The sequence below is a fragment of the Anolis carolinensis genome, unplaced genomic scaffold (genome assembly GCF_035594765.1).
Source record: "Anolis carolinensis isolate JA03-04 unplaced genomic scaffold, rAnoCar3.1.pri scaffold_11, whole genome shotgun sequence".
NCBI lineage: Eukaryota > Metazoa > Chordata > Lepidosauria > Squamata > Dactyloidae > Anolis > Anolis carolinensis.
Window position 1 is genome coordinate 14,929,769 of NW_026943822.1, and position 18,368 is coordinate 14,948,136.

An 18,368-nucleotide genomic window follows, 5' to 3' on the forward strand; every position below is an offset into this window, starting at 1 on the left:
CCACTCATAAACGGATAAGACCACTTAAAAGCAAATGCTAGATGCATATGAACAAGGGTAAAAACACTGCAAACATACGCAAGGCAAGTTTATCTTGGCTACCTCAGAGAGAAACTTGGCAACAGCCAAGGTCACAGCCTAGGGGAAATTGTCACTTAGTAAAAACTTTACATGGAATTGGGCTGATCTACCAAGTAGGCTGCTCAGTAGTAGGTCAATAATATGTAGCCAAGCTTGCTTGTAAAAACAGTAGGACAGTAAGATGTGATACAAACATTCAACATCCTGGTTATTACATGGACAAAGTCTTGCATTCTGCGAGACTTCCGCAAATCTATCTCAAAACACTTCAGATAGGAACACATTGCACCTTGCCTTGGAGAATAGGCAGCAGTATTTGGCCACAGTCAAGTTCTTAAGATAATTTGCTTCATGGAGGCCCAGCATAGTGTTTACTCAGGGCGCTTGGGGAACAAGAAACATATGAGCGAGAATGCAGTCTCTGTTTAAACAGATTTCAGTACCATATCATAACCCAGATGAGATGAGAGAGATGAAGAAAGGCCAATTTAGAATAAATAATAATAATAATAATAATAATAATAATAATAATAATAATAATAATAATAATAATAATATACAATAGAAGAGGCTTTTAAAGAGTTAAGCTTGAACCAATTGCTAGTGTAATCATCATGGACTAGAGGGTGAATCAGATCTGAGCCCAGTCTGAAAAATGCAGGGGTTGTCGCCAAGCTTCTGGAGGACCACATAAAATAACATGAAGGCCGGATTCAACCCGATGGCCTTGAGTTTGACACAAATGATGTATTGGATTGCCTATAGTTGCTGTGCTGGAAGAAGTCCCCCTGCCACGGTGTTAATGTATATTCTCTGTTCCTCAGATTTATGCATAAAGCCAGACAATCTTAAAGAATGCTGATAGATATTCAACCGCTAACTGCACATAAAACAGGACACACAATGCCTTTCCTTAAGCCTGGTGAAAAGGAGATGCCGATGTCTTTTTTAAGCCTAGAGAAACCTTCTGGAGTTTCTATTGTATCACAAGGGGAAGCTAAAACAGAAATTCTCTCTTGTAAATGAGAACCATTATTACCCGGGAGCTTCAGTTTCCTGCAGCACGAATTGCAGTGGTGCTTAGCTCTGAAGTTCTTGATTGCATCCTCTCCTAGATTTGCTGGACCAAATACCATATCACTTGACCTTGAAAACAAAGAATACAATTTAAAATGCCGAAAGCCACACATGCATCGTTTGTTGCTTGTACAGTTTGATGGTTCTCAGTTTAGGAGTGTCACAATATTTTTGATATAGGGGTGGTTAGCCAACAACATCAGAAACTTGTTGTCTAATACATGGATAGGCTAAACCATCATTTGTGTCCTGTTTGTCATGCAAAATAGAGAAAAAGGGGGGACTTTGCCCTGCTTACCTTTTTTCTTCAGCCTTTATCACAGAGGGATCTGTCAGATTTTCTCCAACACCTTCATAAGAAACAGAAGAAGGTTTAAGCTTTCATTTAAGAGTCAACAACAGATATACAAAGCCAGCATTTTCTATGCCAGGAGCCGTGGCAGTAAATCTAACATAAATGGGTAATGAAAGCATATGGACTATTAAAGCCTCGCTCATTCCTTTACTACAGAATGACTCATTTTTCATTTTTTTTGTCTAAAAGGATCAAGATAGCCCAAAGAGAGAGGGAAATGATGAGTCAGGCCACTTCTTTTAAATGAATCTTATTGTCTAGGCAGGAACAAAACGTTCCATCAGCCCATGGCAGGTTCTATCATTGCTGGGAAACTGTGTTCATTTGATTTGGGATTCTGCTGGACTGGAACTCCCAACATTCCTCAGCACTGGATATGCTGGATAAGACTGATGGGAACTGCAGCCCAATTACACCTATAGGTTCGAACAATTCCCATCCCGATGAGTGAGATTTAGCGAACATATGAAACAAATGCTTTTCCTGTTCCTTTCACACACTTGTATTGGGAGACTCGTCATCAATATTATACAATAACAGTCATTTCCTGTATTTATATATTTTCTATAAAATCCTTCTATAAGTTTAAAATACATAAGAATTGGGGCAGGAGAATCAATGTAACAAGAAACATTAAATTGCTCTTTTCTACTAATTATGGGAGTTGAAGTCCAAAATATCTGGATGGCCGAAGTTTGCCCATGCCTGAGTTATACCAAACTATATTTACCTTGTAAATCAAGGACCAGCAGTTCTCCTCGCGTGTATTCATAGGTCCAGTGGCTGAAGGCTAACATGACCTCTTCTAACATGTTGGTTGGAATGATTTCATCTCCGTTGTTGTTATTGTATTTTCTAAACTCTCCCGTCATGCACTCTTCCACCGCAAACCATTGTCCAGCCGAGTGGCAATATAAGAGAAAGACTTCTAAGAACCTTAGGAGAGAATACAACAGAACAAGGTGAAACAAAATTAAAATTCTACATATTTTTATAATAGCCCAGTGCAATACCGTCTGCCAGCCTAAGAGTCTGCCTTATTTTTAAAAGTGCCTTTTTGAGAAGCCTGGTATTTGTGTGTAGACATAACAAGCTATATGCCCAATAGAGAAAAGCTAGAACTGGTGTCCTCTGAAAAAAATAAAAACTGAATTCTTTATCAAGAAAATCCTTACGTTGCATCATGAAGGAGGGAAATAGACATCTGAATTCCATATAAATCATGCAATGTAAATACATTTGTATATCCATGGTCTACACCAGGTCTTCTTAAACATTTTCCTCTTGTGACCCCTTTCCTTCTGAGAAATGTTTTCATAACACCAGTATATAGGTATATAAAATAGGTATACAGGTCACACATTTACTGATAATAAATCAGCATCTGCAAGACTTGCTAAAGAAGATTTCCTTTTTTATGAAGTACAGCTGAAGCACTGTACAATAGATTTGTGTGAATGGGTGGAATCCAGAAACTTGTTACTGTTGCTAAATTTTTCATAACCCCAACATTGAGCTAAGAGGAGCTCATTAGGGGCTGGGGCCCACAGTTTAAAGAGCTGTGGTCTAATTTATTCTACAGGTTTAATTTTCAGACAAAATGTAGTCTGATATGTAAAACATCACAGTTCAAAGTGGCAAAAACCGATATTAAAGGTCACTTCACATGAACCTCACATTTCATAAGAACTGCTTCCATGCAGAGTGACAAATAGCTCCCACACAACTCTTTTGTGACACTTACCGTGGAGAGTAGGGAATAGATTTGGGTTTCATTTGATTGAAGGCAAACGTGAGCTTCTGGGCAGCCCTCTGCTGCTGAATTTCCTATTGGTTGGGTTGAAACAAAATGCTTTATAGTTAAGATAAATACTCAAAAACAAGTTGAGTAGCATATATGCACTGTATTTAACAGATTATTATCATCATCATCATCATTTATTTATTTATTTATTTATTTACAGTATTTATATTCCGCCCTTCTCACCCCAAAGGGGACTCAGGGCGGATTACAATGAACACATATATGGAAAACATTCAATGCCAACAGACAAACAACATTCAGTTTTAGACAGACACAGAGGCATTTTTTTAACATCTTTCCAGCTTCACGATTCCGGCCACAGGGGGAGCTGTTGCTTCACCGTCCATTGGTGGCTGTTCTTCCTCAGTTGTATGGTGTTGTAGATTAGTTAAATTAGCCTCTCCCGCATAAAGCGTACCTAAATTTTCCCTACTTGACAGATGCAACTGTCTTTCGGGGCTGCTAGGTCAACAGCAAGCCGGGGCTATTTTTTTTAATGGTCAGAGGCTTAACCCGACCCGGGCTTCGAACTCATGACCTCTCGGTCAGTAGTGATTTATAGCAGCTGGTTACTAGCCAGCTGCGCCACAGCCCGGCCCCAGCCCGGCTACTATTATTACAGTAGTCTCTCACTTATCCAAGCCTCCCTTATCCAAGCTTCTGGATTATCCAAGCCATTTTTGTAGTTAATGTTTTCAATATCAATATATCGTGATATTTTGGTGCTAAATTTGTAAATACAGTAATTACAACATAACATTACTGCGTACTGAACTACTTTTTCTGTCAAATTTGTTGTATAACATGATGTTTTAGTGCATAATTTGTAAAATCATAACCTAATTTGATGTTTAATAGGCTTTTCCTTAATCCCTCCTTATTATCCAAGATATTCGCTTATCCAAGCTTCTGCTGGCCCGTTTAGCTTGGATAAGTGAGACTCTACTGTATTATTATTATTATTATTAGAATCATAGAATCATAGAATAGTAGAGTTGGAAGAGACCACATGGGCCATCCAGTCCAACCCCCTGCTAAGAAGCAGGAAATCGCATTCAAAGCACCCCCGACAGATGGCCATCCAGCCTCTGCTTAAAAGCCTCCAAAGAAGGAGCCTCCACCACGGCCCCGGGGAGAGAGTTCCACTGTCGAACAGCTCTCACAGTGAGGAAGTTCTTCCTGATGTTCAGGTGGAATCTCCTTTCCTGTAGTTTGAAGCCATTGTTCCGTGTCCTAGTCTGCAGGGCAGCAGAAAACAAGCTTGCTCCCTCCTCCCTTTGACTTCCCTTCACGTATTTGTACATGGCTATCATGTCTCCTCTCAGCCTTCTCTTCTGCAGGCTAAACATGCCCACCTCTTTAAGCCGCTCCTCATAGGGCTTGTTCTCCAGACCCTTAATCATTTTAGTCGCCCTCCTCTGGACGCTTTCCAGCTTGTCAATATCTCCCTTCAACTGTGGTGCCCAAAATTGGACGCAGTATTCCAGGTGTGGTCTGACCAAGGTAGAATAGAGGGGGAGCATAACTTCCCTGGATCTAGATGCTATTCCCCTATTGATGCAGGACAGAATCCCATTGGCTTTTTTAGCTGCCGCATCACATTGTTGGCTCATGTTTAACTTGTTGTCCACAAGGACTCCAAGGTCTTTTTCGCACACACTGCTGTCAAGCCAGGCATCGTCCCCCATTCTGTATCTTTGATTTCCATTTTTTCTGCCGAAGTGAAGTATCTTGCATTTGTCCCTGTTGAACTTCATTTTGTGAGTTTCGGCCCATCTCTCTAGTCTGTCAAGATCGTTTTGAATTCTGCTCCTGTCTTCTGGAGTGTTAGCTATCCCTCCCAGTTTTGTGTCGTCTGCAAACTTGATGATCGTGCCTTCTAACCCTTCGTCTAAGTCGTTAATAAAGATGTTGAACAGAACCGGGCCCAGGACGGAGCCCTGCGGCACTCCACTTGTCACTTCTTTCCATGATGAAGACGACGCATTGGTGAGCACCCTTTGGGTTCGTTCGCTTAGCCAATTACAGATCCACCTAACCGTAGTTTTGTCTAGCCCACATTTTACTAGTTTGTTTGCCAGAAGGTCGTGGGGGACTTTGTCGAAGGCCTTACTGAAATCCAGGTACGCTACATCCACGGCATTCCCTGTATCGACCCAACTCGTAACTCTATCGAAAAAAGAGATCAGATTAGTCTGGCATGACTTGTTTTTGGTAAATCCGTGTTGACTATTAGCAATGACCGCATTTGTTTCTAAGTGTTCGCAGACCACTTCCTTAATGATCTTTTCCAGAATTTTGCCTGGTATTGATGTGAGGCTGACCGGACGGTAATTGTTTGGGTCGTTCTTTTTTCCCTTCTTGAAGATAGGGACCACATTCGCCCTCCTCCAATCTGCTGGGACTTCTCCCGTTCTCCAAGAACTCTCGAAGATAATTATTATTATTATTATTATTACTACCCCCTTTTCTCTCTAAAAAGACTCAAACAGCAATAGCCATCAGGAAAAATGCCATCAGAACATAAAACAGTTAGAATGTAGCAATGTCAGAATAAAAATAAAAATAAAAACAAAACAAAACAAAACAAAACACACGAGTATTTTGCTCTGACATGACCGTAATCTACGACATTTTTTTGGAAATATAATATTGATAGGTGCCTTGCAAAAATATGTAACTTACTCTTAAGCAGAGGTGTAATACTGTGTCATCTTTGTAAATACTTGACCATGTGTTGACCACTTCAGGGAGGAAGGACTTGATGATATAGAGGTGGCCTGATTTTAGGATGTCGTATTCAGACCAGGTACAGGCCACCTTGAGGGCCCGCCGCAAGCCCCCTCCCATCTCCTCCTTACTCAAGAATTCGATTTTGGCACAGAGGCCTAGCTGAGCCCAGGAAGACATGCTGTTGTTCAAGATGTTAGGAGAGCTCTCTTCGAGACGATACACAGTGACTGGTTCACCTTTAATGTGACAACAGAAACAGGAAAGGCATCTAAGACTAGGCGGCGTAATTTTTGATTCATAAAGGGAGATGCGTTCAGATAGGTAATATTGTACTGCATTCAGCAATAAATAATTTATGACCTAAATCGTTGGACACTGTTCTGGAATATGACCAGAAAGTGGGGAGAAGGAGAGGAAAAGGAAGAGAGAGAGAGACAGAAAGAGATGCATTTTCTTACCTCTTGGAGGCACAGGGGTGAATGGTATGCTCTGGGACAACCTCATCAAATTATTTCTTTCCACAGCTGCAAAGAAAAAACAGAAATGTGATGTAGACAAGAACACTCCATAGTTTGTTTTGGAAACTGACCCAAAGCTTTTGGAAACTGACCTGAATAGTAGTAGGTGGTATCCATGATGGGTTTAAAAGGAGAAGCAATACCTTAAAAGAAAATGAGTATTATTATTATTCACAAGCCCTGAGTTTAAATCCTGAAATGTATAATGATAAAATGAAACCGCACTTTACATTCAGTTTGATTACATACAAGGATTACTTTCTTTGTGCACAACAACTTAATATAGGTAAGAAAATTGTCTTCTGATGTGATGCTCAAATCTCTTAAAAACATAATGGTACAAATCTAGTTTGGCTTGTCCTAAATCTAGAAGCAAGCATTACATAGCCTCACATCACTGACACTAATACTTTTACCCATTGCTTACCATTCAAGGCATCTTCCTCAGAAGACCTGTAAGAGACAGAAATCCCCTTAAAGGCTATTTATACCTTACATCCTTATGAAATAGAGTAACAGGATCATAAAGCGTGATCGCACTTCCTCAGCTGCCCAGTAAATGCTATCGAGCCTCTGATATTGGAAATCGTACATAGTCATTACTACTCTTTCTTCTGGTTCTTTTCCTCTGCTTTAAAAATACAAATTTGTAAAAACACCTTTTTTCCAATACTATTAATTTTCATACATCATTTTGCTGCATTTTCCCCAATTTTCTGTTTTTGGAAAATATAAATTATTTATAGCTTTTTTCCACCTCAATTCAAATGTTAGTTTTAAAGTTTTTTCAAAACAGAGGACAATTATCCATTATGCTCTAAGTGAAGATGACTAAGAATACAAGAAAACTCTAAAGAGATGCTACAAAACCTAGAAGTTAATACTGTATCCACCTATATCTATAGCTATATCGAAGAAAGTCAGCAACAAGCTCTGGCTCTATAGTATTTGGAAAGAAAGTGTAGTGACTAACCACATACAACAGAGTTGTTAATTACCACGTAGGGCAGCATCCATCACACATTAGCAGGCTAAAAGCTGTATCAACCGTATTTTACGGGGAAAATACTTGATATGGTAGCCACTAACAATAGGATTCGGGTTTCTAATTAATAGAGCATTGATAAGGACTTTACTTACATTTGATTGCTGTATGAAGGTAACCAATCCTACAAGGAAAAAAGAATACATCATTGACTATGTTTAGCTTGGCAACTCGAAGATTTAACAGCAAGGTGCTACACCTTTTTGATAGTGAGAAATCTAAGGATTTAAAAAGCAATGCCTCAAATGTGTTTCTATTACAAAAAGAAAAAAAGAACCCAGTTTCCTCATACAAAGATGTTGGATGAAGTTCCTTCAATATACATCTGCGTCCCAGAATAATGGTTTGAACAAACATCTCATTCTGTTAGCATCCAAAAAGCTGCAGCAAATGTGCAAACAGCTTCCTTATATAGAGATGAAAATTTCCATCTTAAAGGGCTGTGATAATTTGCACTTGCCCTGATCTGAACTGATGTCTCCTTTAAGTATGTTTTTAAAGGCATTTCTAGAGTTTGAAATTTTCAGTGATCCTCAGTGGGCATTGAAATAGATCCATAGCCCCTTTAATACTCAAAAGAAGCAATGGAGACACTGCGTGTTACTTACTTTGAGTAAGGCTGCCTTGGAATCTACCTGCTGAGATTCTTCAGCTGAAGTTCTTCTGCTCTTATTGTGCACTAAAATTAAATAATATCATATATATTTATATATTTCTGCCAATGAATTCAAGATATTATCTCGATCTTATTCTCCTAGAGACACTGTAAGGACAGGTCAAACTAAAAGAGAATGATAGACCCAAGACAAAGCAGTTACTTTCATGGTTTATTGGGGACTTAAGAAAGATCCCCCAGTTGTTAGATTAAGCCAACAATATAATCACTGTACAGCACTTTTCCTCCTTAGGATCATGAACTATTTTGTGTTCATTTCATTTTAAAGAATTTAGAGGTTAAAAACTATAGTTTATGACACTTACTTTGCTCTGAAAGGGCTGCTAATGAACTTCCGCGATCATCAGGAAAACTGCCACACGAACTAACAGGCCTCAGGTTAGGTTCTTTATTACTGTTGCCCTATTTAGAAAAGAGATAACAAATTCTATCAATAATGATTTTACTAAAATACATGATCTGTGATACCAACATGTTATAAAGTATTTTAAAAGAAGCTGATCTGATGGACTTGCTTGTAGAAGTGACCTGTAAACATTAGTCTTTACAATATTTCATTCAATGTGGAGAGCTGGAATAAAAACAATTCTAAGTTTTACCTGATTCTTAGTTGTTTCCATGCTTTCCAAAATGGCTTTTCTGAAGTCTTCTTGTTGCTCCTACAAAGGTTATAAAGATTAAAAAACAAGTGGCTTTAATAGTCTGAATTATACCATCCACTTGTAATTCAGAAATTAAGACGAAATACTTTCAAATGGATTTTGCAGATTTTACCCCTAACCTGGAGCCGCTTGATTTGTGTTCTCATATCTCTGTGGAATGCTCTCAAAGCCGTGCCTTCCCACAAACCTATTAAAGTTTGCATATCCCTTATTCAGAAATCCAAAATGCTTCTGAATTGCTGAGACAGTGATACTTTTGCTTTCTGTTGGCTCAGTGTACACAACTTTATTTCATGCACAACATTATGGGAAATACTGTGTTTAAAATTACTTTCATGCTATGTGTACAAAGTGTATATAAAAGGCAGGGTAAAAATGATGTAAATAAATAAATAAATTTTGTATTTAGGCTTGGGTGCTGTCTCCAACATATCTTCTTATGTATATGCAAATATTCTAAAACTGGAAACAAAAATCCAGAATATTGTTTTATTGTGTTATTGTTTCTCTCCGAACCCTCAACTAATCTCTGATCCTGGTTCACTCTAATTTGAAGACACACTACTGAATTTATATAGATGTTGCTATTTAGTAAAGAAGCTGATTTACACTTCAATATGGCATTGAATGTGCATTTACTTGTAATGCAAGTCAACTCCCATATCAGTTTATCCCATCATTAAATGTCTTACCTTAATACTATCACTTCTTTCTTTATTTTTAACCACAGGCTCTTTGTGTCGTTGCAACTCCATACTGTCTCTGTGACCTGTGGTACCGCCACCATGTAGGAAAATAAAGTACAAGATTTAGAAAAAAGGACCAAACATGTTCTCACTAAAATGTTGTTGGGATGATATCTGGCAGGCTGAATTTGTGAACTATAGTTTTTCCTACAAAAACTGTCACCATTGTTGTGACAATGAGCTAAAAAAGCTCTCTCTTTAAAAGGCAGCATAGATATTAGTATTTTTTGCTAAATGTAACTGAACAGAAAAAAGGACAGTTCAGTATTAAAGGTTTTCTAAATATAAGCTTCATCCTCAAAGAGTAAGAAAAAACAATGACAGGTACATGGAATGTTCTTCATTTGTAAACATGAACACCATTCATAACGGATACTTCCTCTCTAAGTCCCTGAATGTCAATGCAGTGGAAAAATTGGTATTGTGCTGACTTGTCCTTGCTCTACCTATTCCCATAATGGATTTGGTATCTGCACATAAACACACATGCACAGAGGCTAGGACGTATTTGCCTGAATCATGACAACTGTATGTGGTTTACAAATCACTTGGTTCGGGTTCATGCACTTGGAATTCTCCCATCTATGCCAATGAGAAAATAGCAATGAGCATGGTGAACTACTGAGACCTTTGAAGTAAATAATAAATGTGTCCACAAGCCTATTTTTCTCCATCCAACATTGAACAAAATGAATATGACAAGGATGAAGATTATATTATGAACAGGACAGACTAGCCCAGCACCAAAGTATCCGTTCTAGTAAAATAAATGCAATGATTCAGCTCGCTAGTCAGTGAATTCAGTTCAGACTCCATATAAATCTTTTGTGTCCTTAACTTTGCTAAAATTCATCCTATGTTTCAAAAGTAAATGGGGTATATGGGGGTATATAGTTAGCATGTTCACAGATGTTTGGCATGGGAAATAGGGTAGGAAGGAGACAGGATCACCAGTCAAATCTCACAAATGTGACTAGGCAAACATTTGCTCAGAGAAGAATTAAAAGCCTTAACAACACTTGACAATACTACAAGTGTCCATTCAGGATTGTCTTGGATACTTTATGAACGTGTGTGCAGTGTGAGACTGGGATCATACCTAGGACCCATCTCCACACCAGCCCCACATTTTTGTAAGGGATGCCATATCTTACTGCCCAGTTGTACATGCCAGGTGTCCTTGCGTTTATGCTCCTACAGCAGGCCTCTTCAACCTGCAACCTTTCAGCTGTTTGGGCCTCCAACTCCCACAAACCCCCATTGCAACTAGTTCAATGGTCAGGAATTATGGGGGCTTAAGTCTAAAACACCTGGAGGGTCGAAAATTGAGAATCTCTTATCCAAAAAGCTCAGAACCAGAAGTGCTTCTGATTTCAGATTCTTTTGGATTTTACTCATGTGAGATAGCTTGGATATCCATATCTACCCACTTCACACATCATTTTAATTCACACCAGCCTCAATTCTCATTTGTTGTAACCGCAGGGGTTACCCTGAAGAGAGAAGTCGGCAGCTTCAGCAAAACATTCCAGATTATTATTTTTTTGAGATTTCAGGTTTCAGGTTTATGAATGCTCAACCTGAAAGAGACTTCCTGCATCTGTTAACAAGCCCAGATATTATCCTGATCTACTGTGGCAAATAACCATATTGACTTGAGAGATTCTGGGATTTATCCTCAGGTTCTCTTTATCACAATCCACTGTCTACTGCAGTTTCTTCATGAAGCTCTGTCTGTCTTTGATAATATCTTAACTATACATTAGCAAAGGGGCCAGGACTGTTCCGACAGGACTCTTTTAGTAATTAAATGTGATTTGGATTCATTTTGCAAGACAAAAACCTATATCCAATTGTCCCTAATAGTGCAGGACAAATGAAATCACTTCAACGTATGCAAAAATTGACTTACCAAGCTCCCTTGGCCTTAAAAATTACATATGCCAAAATGAAAAATGCAATTCTAAACTAGCGTTGAAGCAATGAATCAACACAAACATTGTATATCTGGTAAATATCCTTTCAATCAATGTGTCTATTCACGTTGGGGGTTAGGCCATGAGGACAAAGAATATCAATAAAATGCCCTCTATAAAATGTTTATTCTTGAAAGAAATCTCCAAACTAAATGTTGTCTTCACCAACAGCTGTCGATAAAGGCACCAACTGTTGTTGATGTAAAGTCTTTTGGCCAACCAAAAAAGGACACAAAAAATTCAGGTAAACTTTTACAATCACCAATAGCCAATGAACAGTATTTAATTAGTACATATTTTTCCCAGTGTTTTAACAAACAAATCTACCACTGTTTTGAGCAGTTTTGAAAGCATAAGTTAAAACACCATTTGAGTAATTAGCAACATCAGAACATTTTTGGTATTAAAGAGAACATACAATACAAAATGCCAAATGTTTTATTTACTTGAGAATTCTATTTTAGAAACTCTATCCAAAACAGTGGTAGATTACAGACGAAGCAGCATGTAGAATTATAGCACAGCAGAACCCTTAGGTTACACAAGCAGGTGTCGCAGATGTATTGTCTGTTAACAAAAGGAATTTCAATTTCCTTGAGGAAGAGACAATATTTTTATGCAGACTACTGTATTGAAAAGAAAGGTTTCAAAATCAATTACACTGATCTGCAAAGTGATCACAAGAATTAAAATTTCTTAGTCTTGAATTACTTCTCTGTCTGAAAAATATTGTCCACAACTCAGATTTGTGAAGAACTTACACTTTTCTAAAGAAATAACCACTTGGATAGCTTGAGAAATTCAAAAGCAAAGTGCAACCTGCAACCAAAATCCACCAAAGCATACCACCATACAAGTGTTGACAATCAAACCTTGCAATTTCTGAAGATGTGCAATGATGCTGGAACCACTACAGCCTTTTCTTGATGTTTCTGGAACACGTCTAGGAAATTCTTCAACATTCAGTGTCCTGTTCAAACCACTACTTGGGTCAGCTCTGACCTCACTAGCGGGTGATAACTGAAATGGATGCTTGACATCATCCTTCACCAACTTGGAGGAATGGTGATTCCATTTGTCCGAGAAGCTTTCACTATGAGCATCACTTTCATCACAAACAAATCCACGGTTAACACATCCTCCAACTTCAACACAGGGTTGAGAGGCGGCGGCACAAAAAACAGAACCAGAGGCAGGAAAATTATGGCAATGAACTTTTGGAAGGACACGGTTTTGCTCATTATACTTACCCACAAATGCACCAAATTCAACAGCATTCTCTCCGTCACCAATCTTTGAGGATATAACTTCATTATTCCCTATGGCAGGCTCTAACTGATTTTGACAACATGGCTGAGAAGGAGTGCTCACGAAAAATTTAGTTGTCGCCGCTGTGAAGTGTGGCATGCTGTTTAAAGAATTGCCTGTCTTTTTAGTTTTATTACTGCATTTTGCTAAGTCTGTACCCTGTACTCTTTGACGAAGTTCTGGGGGAGAAAGAGCTCTTGGAACTAAGGCACTACCTGAGGAACCTGCCCCTGGAAAGTTGAATTCATCCCCCTTGGGGAGACCCATAATCTTATATCCAGAATCTCTTTCGTTTTGCATAGAAATGTTGCACAACACAGCATTATTACTCTCAAGGCCTCCTTGGGGGAAAGAAGATCCAAACACGTTGCCAATACTGTGCTTTCTCCACACGGAAGAACGTAGAGGACCGTCGTCAATAAGGTTCTGCGTCAAATGCTTCGAAATGCTCAACTCCCGTGTAATTTCATTGTGAACTTTGCTAGCTTCCGAAGCCTTCTGCGCGGTTAATGTCTTTAAGGTATCCACAGTCAGGGCTGATAGGTCTTGTAAGTGGCCTATTTGGGTATCTAGAGATTGCAAGGAACGTTTGATATAGTTGACTCTGTCTCCAACCTCCTTGATTTGGATACACATGTGCTCAACACTGGAAAGGAAGTGGGAAAAGATGAAAAAAATCAATTAAACCATTCCATCAAGGTCATACAGGTGAAATGGAATAAGTGTTGTTTTACAAGGCGGACCCCCTGAATATAAATTATATGTTTAAATCCTGATTCATAAAGTCACCTACCGTTCAGAAGTTACTCTAATTCTCTCTTCACTCCCACAATGGAATTTGTCATCTTTTTCATTGAAATATATCTCAACACATAACTCCTCAAAATCATGAAGTTTCTTTTGATCTTCTTCAGTTAGAAACAATTCTGGAGAATGAAACAAATTCTGTTTTAGAATCCTATCAATTGTCTACCACACAGAAGAGGTAACGATAACGGTATTAAGACCATGAAAGTGAATAGCAGAGATTTACCTCAAATTAGAAAGGTAACAGAATCCTACATAGATATTTTAGGAAGAAACGTACACATACAGAAACATTACACAAAGATTCAGTGACTTAACTCAGAAAATTCAAATGGCACCACATGATAGTAAGTAATAATATCATTTAATTATTATTTTATTATTTATTTACTTTTTAAATATTTTTATTTTAGAATTTCCTTTGCATACATACATAATAGGTCCATAGACTTAGTAAAAAAGATGACTTCTGAGTGTGAAGAAACCTGGAAGTCATCTTGTCTACATACATTTTGTTATTACGTCTATGGAGCCACTGAGGAGACAGCAGAAGCAGGCACTTAGCTCAGTCAGACCCCTCTTTCTTGTTCCTCTTGAAGAGGTAAAACTATTTAAAAAACCAGAACCATTTGGGGCTGGGGCTCTTCCTCCTCCCCCTTTCTCGGAGGTAAGACAGTTTAAAAATTAGCAAAATGTAAGATGCCATCAAATCTGAGATACATCTAGTTTTGGAGTCCCTAAAATGGGGGGGGGGGGGGATGCATGCCTCAGATATACTTTGACTAAAAGCTATTAATCTGGAAAAATAGATTTTGGGAACATATCCATTCATTAATTACTATAAACATAAATCCCCAGAGGTTGCAAGCTTGTAAGACCAATTTATGGTCTCATAACTGTTGAAAAAGGTACCAGTCAGTAAATCATCTGAAGCATACCCTCCTCTGATTCAGAAAATAGGTAAGATACAGAAACCAATCACTGTATTTTGCGTAATAGAAAGACTGAACTATGATACATATTTAAATGAGTTCTTACTTGGCCCATCTGAAGTTTTGTCCTTCTTTCTTTGCTTGCATATACAACAGAACAAAGATGCCATATGGCTCAGTATAATGAGAGGAGGAGGGAGGATAGGTTTCTCATGATAAGCCATGACGAAATGGTAACGCTGGTATTTCCACACAATGTTGGAAATAGCTTTTACTTGTAAGTATACGTTGCTAAAAAAGAAAAAAAAGTTCATGTATTTTAGTGATAAGTTTATTAATGTTTAAACTATAGACTATTCACATGAAAAATGAATAAATACAACATAAAATTACAATAATATAAAATTATTGCTTAAAATAATTGGCATTTAGAGTTTGCATGTTAAAATACAATACAATATATTAAATAAATACATTAAATCAACAGAAAAAGCCATTCTTATACATTGAGTTTCAATGTTATAAGACCCCAAAAATGAGTTCTAATTTTTGGGAAACTTAGTTCAACACCTCACTGGTGCTACAACTAAAATTTGAACAAAACTGAAGAACATGAGGGTGGGAACTTTTTAAAATTTTAGACCACTTGGCATGGAATGACCCTATTCTCATCTATGCAATCCTGGAAAAAGGTACAGGAAAATTAGCATCGAATTTCTGCACATAATACTACAACCAATCATTTACTAATCAAAGTATCATATGAAATGTATACATACTTGAAAAAGGCGATGAGAAGATTGACCATGATAATATATTGTACAAAAAGGTAGACAGATTGAAGAAATGGCGTCAGCCATGCTCCTGTCACGCATAGACCTTTAATTTCAGTATTATTCGCACATACTTTTGAACAGAAGTTAAAAGACAGTTGTTAGCTTTTGCAGTTTAATCAATGATGCAAATATAAAACAATGTTTAAAAATATTTTAGTTGTGTTGCTGTATTTTAGAAGAAAACAATGGCAAACCAATTCTGTTTATTCTTTGCTAAGAAAAACCTATGAAATTCATACAGGTTGCTATCTCTAACAGAATGTATCTGAAGCGTGAAGAATTTTTCGAAATGGGCTTTACATATATTGAAACATTTCATTTATATTACTGTACTTAAACATGAAGCACCTGATTTCAAAGACTATCTGAATTGAATACATATGTTGAAGTCTACCAACATAGTCTTTTAAAAATGGAATTACGACTCAAAGATCAAGTAAAAATCGGTTTTCTACATAAGAGAAGTAGGAGAAGAAAGTCTTACCATCAATTTCATAGGCATAAACTTCACCAAAGATCATCCAATATGGCTGAAACACTATATCTTTTGCTAGAATCCAGGATGGCTCTTCATTAGGATAAAGAATTGCTTTCCTAGGGACTCCAAAACTGAGCAAAACAAGTGCCATAATAACTACAATATAGAACATGTTGGCCACCTGTCAAAAACAGAATTTAGAGTGAAGGAAAATACATGTGATTTACACACATAGAATGACTACTAAACATGCATAGGTTCTTGGAAATTCGGTTAGAAATTAAAGGTGGGAACAAGGTAGACTTCATTGTGGAATTGTCCTATATACAGTGTCTTCCCAGCAATGTAATGGCACATACACTAAAAGTTAAGTCTGAATTACCAGAAAAAGTAATAAAATGTGGAAACTCAGCTTATATTAACAGATGGCAAAGGAGCATCTTCTTTTCAAATAGATAGCCAGAAGTCAGAGAGAGAAAAATAGCATTGATGCTATTTGTGATTGTGCTTTACATCTCAGTTTGAATTTAAAATACAATTAGTGCAGTAGTAGTGTGACATTTTAAGACAAATGAAAACCTGCAAGAATATTATTTCTAGTAAAAGAACTTACCATTTTCCCAATCATCATAACATAAGGTCCAGCATGTTGGTTTACAGCCAGAAAATCCAATAATCGCACATACCAAAAGATTATATTCAGACAGTAGATTAATCTTCCAGCAACAAACACATAATTGATTTCATATGTTTGTTCATCGAAGTCCCCTTTTGCTCCAAATCTTAGTACAAAACCAATGAAGAAGGTGATAATGGCGATTGTATCGCTGACATTGAAATAATCACTGAACCATACTTTAATCTTCTGACTAATCTTCCCAGCCTCTGACATAAAGATCTGTGATAAAAATTAATAAAGAGATTGAGCAGTCAGCTTGGTCCAATATGAATCAAAGCTATTTAAAAGGCCAGAGCCCATACAAGCTTTATATCCAGAGCCCATACTAGCTTTAAATGACATGTGTTGGCTTTATAATAAGCTCAAGAGTGCAAATGTTACAGACACAAACCCACCTCACGAATTTTCTCAACAGCCAACGTGAAAATGTATGAAATGACAATCCATTCTTGAACTGAAGGTAGCTCTCCCATTTTCACCAAAACCACAAAAGTATAAAGCATCAGGAATCCTAAGTATGCCAACTACAAAAAAGCAAACAGATATAACAGATAAAATGTAAATAAAGGTTATGTGCAATTGTTCCATGCATTCCCCCCAGAGTTAAACAAAAAACCTCACCGTGTTAAACCAGAACTTTACTATCGGCGCATGATAGAAGGCATAAAATTTCCGTGTTATGGGCAGCCTCTTGGGTTTTATCAATGTCTCCATGTCATGCTTCTCTTCCATGCTGTCCGTGATCCGTACTTCTTTAAATACTTCCTAACATAAAAACAATACTTTGTCAAAATCATGTATAAAGAATACTATTGGTTTTTACTGCTAAAAATATTGCATCGGACTGAGACTTAGCCATCCTTAAAGAAGTCCCAATGTAGTCAAGGGACCTTAAGGCAATCATGACTAAATTGTCTCACTAATTTCATTTGGTGCATTCAAAGTTCAGCTCAGTCTGGATCCAATCGGTTTTAATCGTTTTAACTGTTTGGTTTAAATGTTGTTAATATTTAATTCTATGTTAATGTTCGTATGTTTTTAGGTTTTGAATGGTATTGTATTGGTTTTATTGTAAGCTGCATTGAGTCTCTTTTTCAGAGAGAAAAAGCAGGATAAAAAAAGGAGAGAAGGAGAAGGCGAAGGAGGAGAATCTGTTGTGTGTGGGAGCATGCACATATGCATGAAGTTACCATTGGAATCTCTTCTGCTATGTTTTGGAAGTTGTTTTCACTGTCTTCCATTGTCATCTGATGTGCATCCTGAGACTGAGGAATATGGGACATTTCTGCCTTGGTTTTGTATTCCAGCATTAGGATGGTAGGAGGAACTAAGATGCTCAGTATCACCTATAAAACATATCCACTGTTATTCAGAAGTAAATTTCAAATCAGAGGTATTATTAAAGAAACGAACAGAACAACTCAGCACACATAAGTCTCTGCACCCTAGGTTTTTTTTAGCAAAATGTATCAGGTAGCAAGTAAAATATGTAGAATGATTACATTTTTATTTTTATGCACATGATACCTTGTAGTATTATTGAAAAAATATGCAGTCCCCAATATTTGCTGCCTTCTGCAGTCAATGTATATAATTAACTAAGTTAGTTCGACTTTCGTGAAATACATAGAAATAAATTCTGGAGCACACCCATC

The 18,368-nt window shown here is 37.5% G+C and overlaps 1 protein-coding gene across 1 annotated transcript in view; it reads right to left on the reverse strand.

Annotated features, from left to right (window-relative positions):
• Positions 1 to 18,368, reverse strand: part of trpm7 (transient receptor potential cation channel subfamily M member 7) — a 53,561-nt gene that overhangs the window by 2,039 nt on the left and 33,154 nt on the right. Inside the window, exons 18-39 of the mRNA XM_008122754.2 lie at positions 17,904 to 18,059; positions 17,335 to 17,478; positions 17,109 to 17,237; positions 16,648 to 16,932; positions 16,041 to 16,215; positions 15,500 to 15,626; positions 14,827 to 15,011; positions 13,775 to 13,907; positions 12,924 to 13,627; positions 9,644 to 9,720; positions 8,889 to 8,948; positions 8,595 to 8,691; positions 8,222 to 8,292; positions 7,709 to 7,737; positions 6,996 to 7,021; positions 6,661 to 6,711; positions 6,509 to 6,574; positions 6,003 to 6,286; positions 3,258 to 3,340; positions 2,244 to 2,449; positions 1,457 to 1,508; positions 1,121 to 1,227 (exon numbers count right to left, since the gene is read on the reverse strand). Of these exons, the coding sequence (XP_008120961.1) occupies positions 1,121 to 1,227; positions 1,457 to 1,508; positions 2,244 to 2,449; positions 3,258 to 3,340; positions 6,003 to 6,286; positions 6,509 to 6,574; positions 6,661 to 6,711; positions 6,996 to 7,021; positions 7,709 to 7,737; positions 8,222 to 8,292; positions 8,595 to 8,691; positions 8,889 to 8,948; positions 9,644 to 9,720; positions 12,924 to 13,627; positions 13,775 to 13,907; positions 14,827 to 15,011; positions 15,500 to 15,626; positions 16,041 to 16,215; positions 16,648 to 16,932; positions 17,109 to 17,237; positions 17,335 to 17,478; positions 17,904 to 18,059 (3,247 nt within the window). The remainder of the gene's footprint in view (positions 1 to 1,120; positions 1,228 to 1,456; positions 1,509 to 2,243; positions 2,450 to 3,257; positions 3,341 to 6,002; positions 6,287 to 6,508; positions 6,575 to 6,660; positions 6,712 to 6,995; positions 7,022 to 7,708; positions 7,738 to 8,221; positions 8,293 to 8,594; positions 8,692 to 8,888; positions 8,949 to 9,643; positions 9,721 to 12,923; positions 13,628 to 13,774; positions 13,908 to 14,826; positions 15,012 to 15,499; positions 15,627 to 16,040; positions 16,216 to 16,647; positions 16,933 to 17,108; positions 17,238 to 17,334; positions 17,479 to 17,903; positions 18,060 to 18,368) is intronic.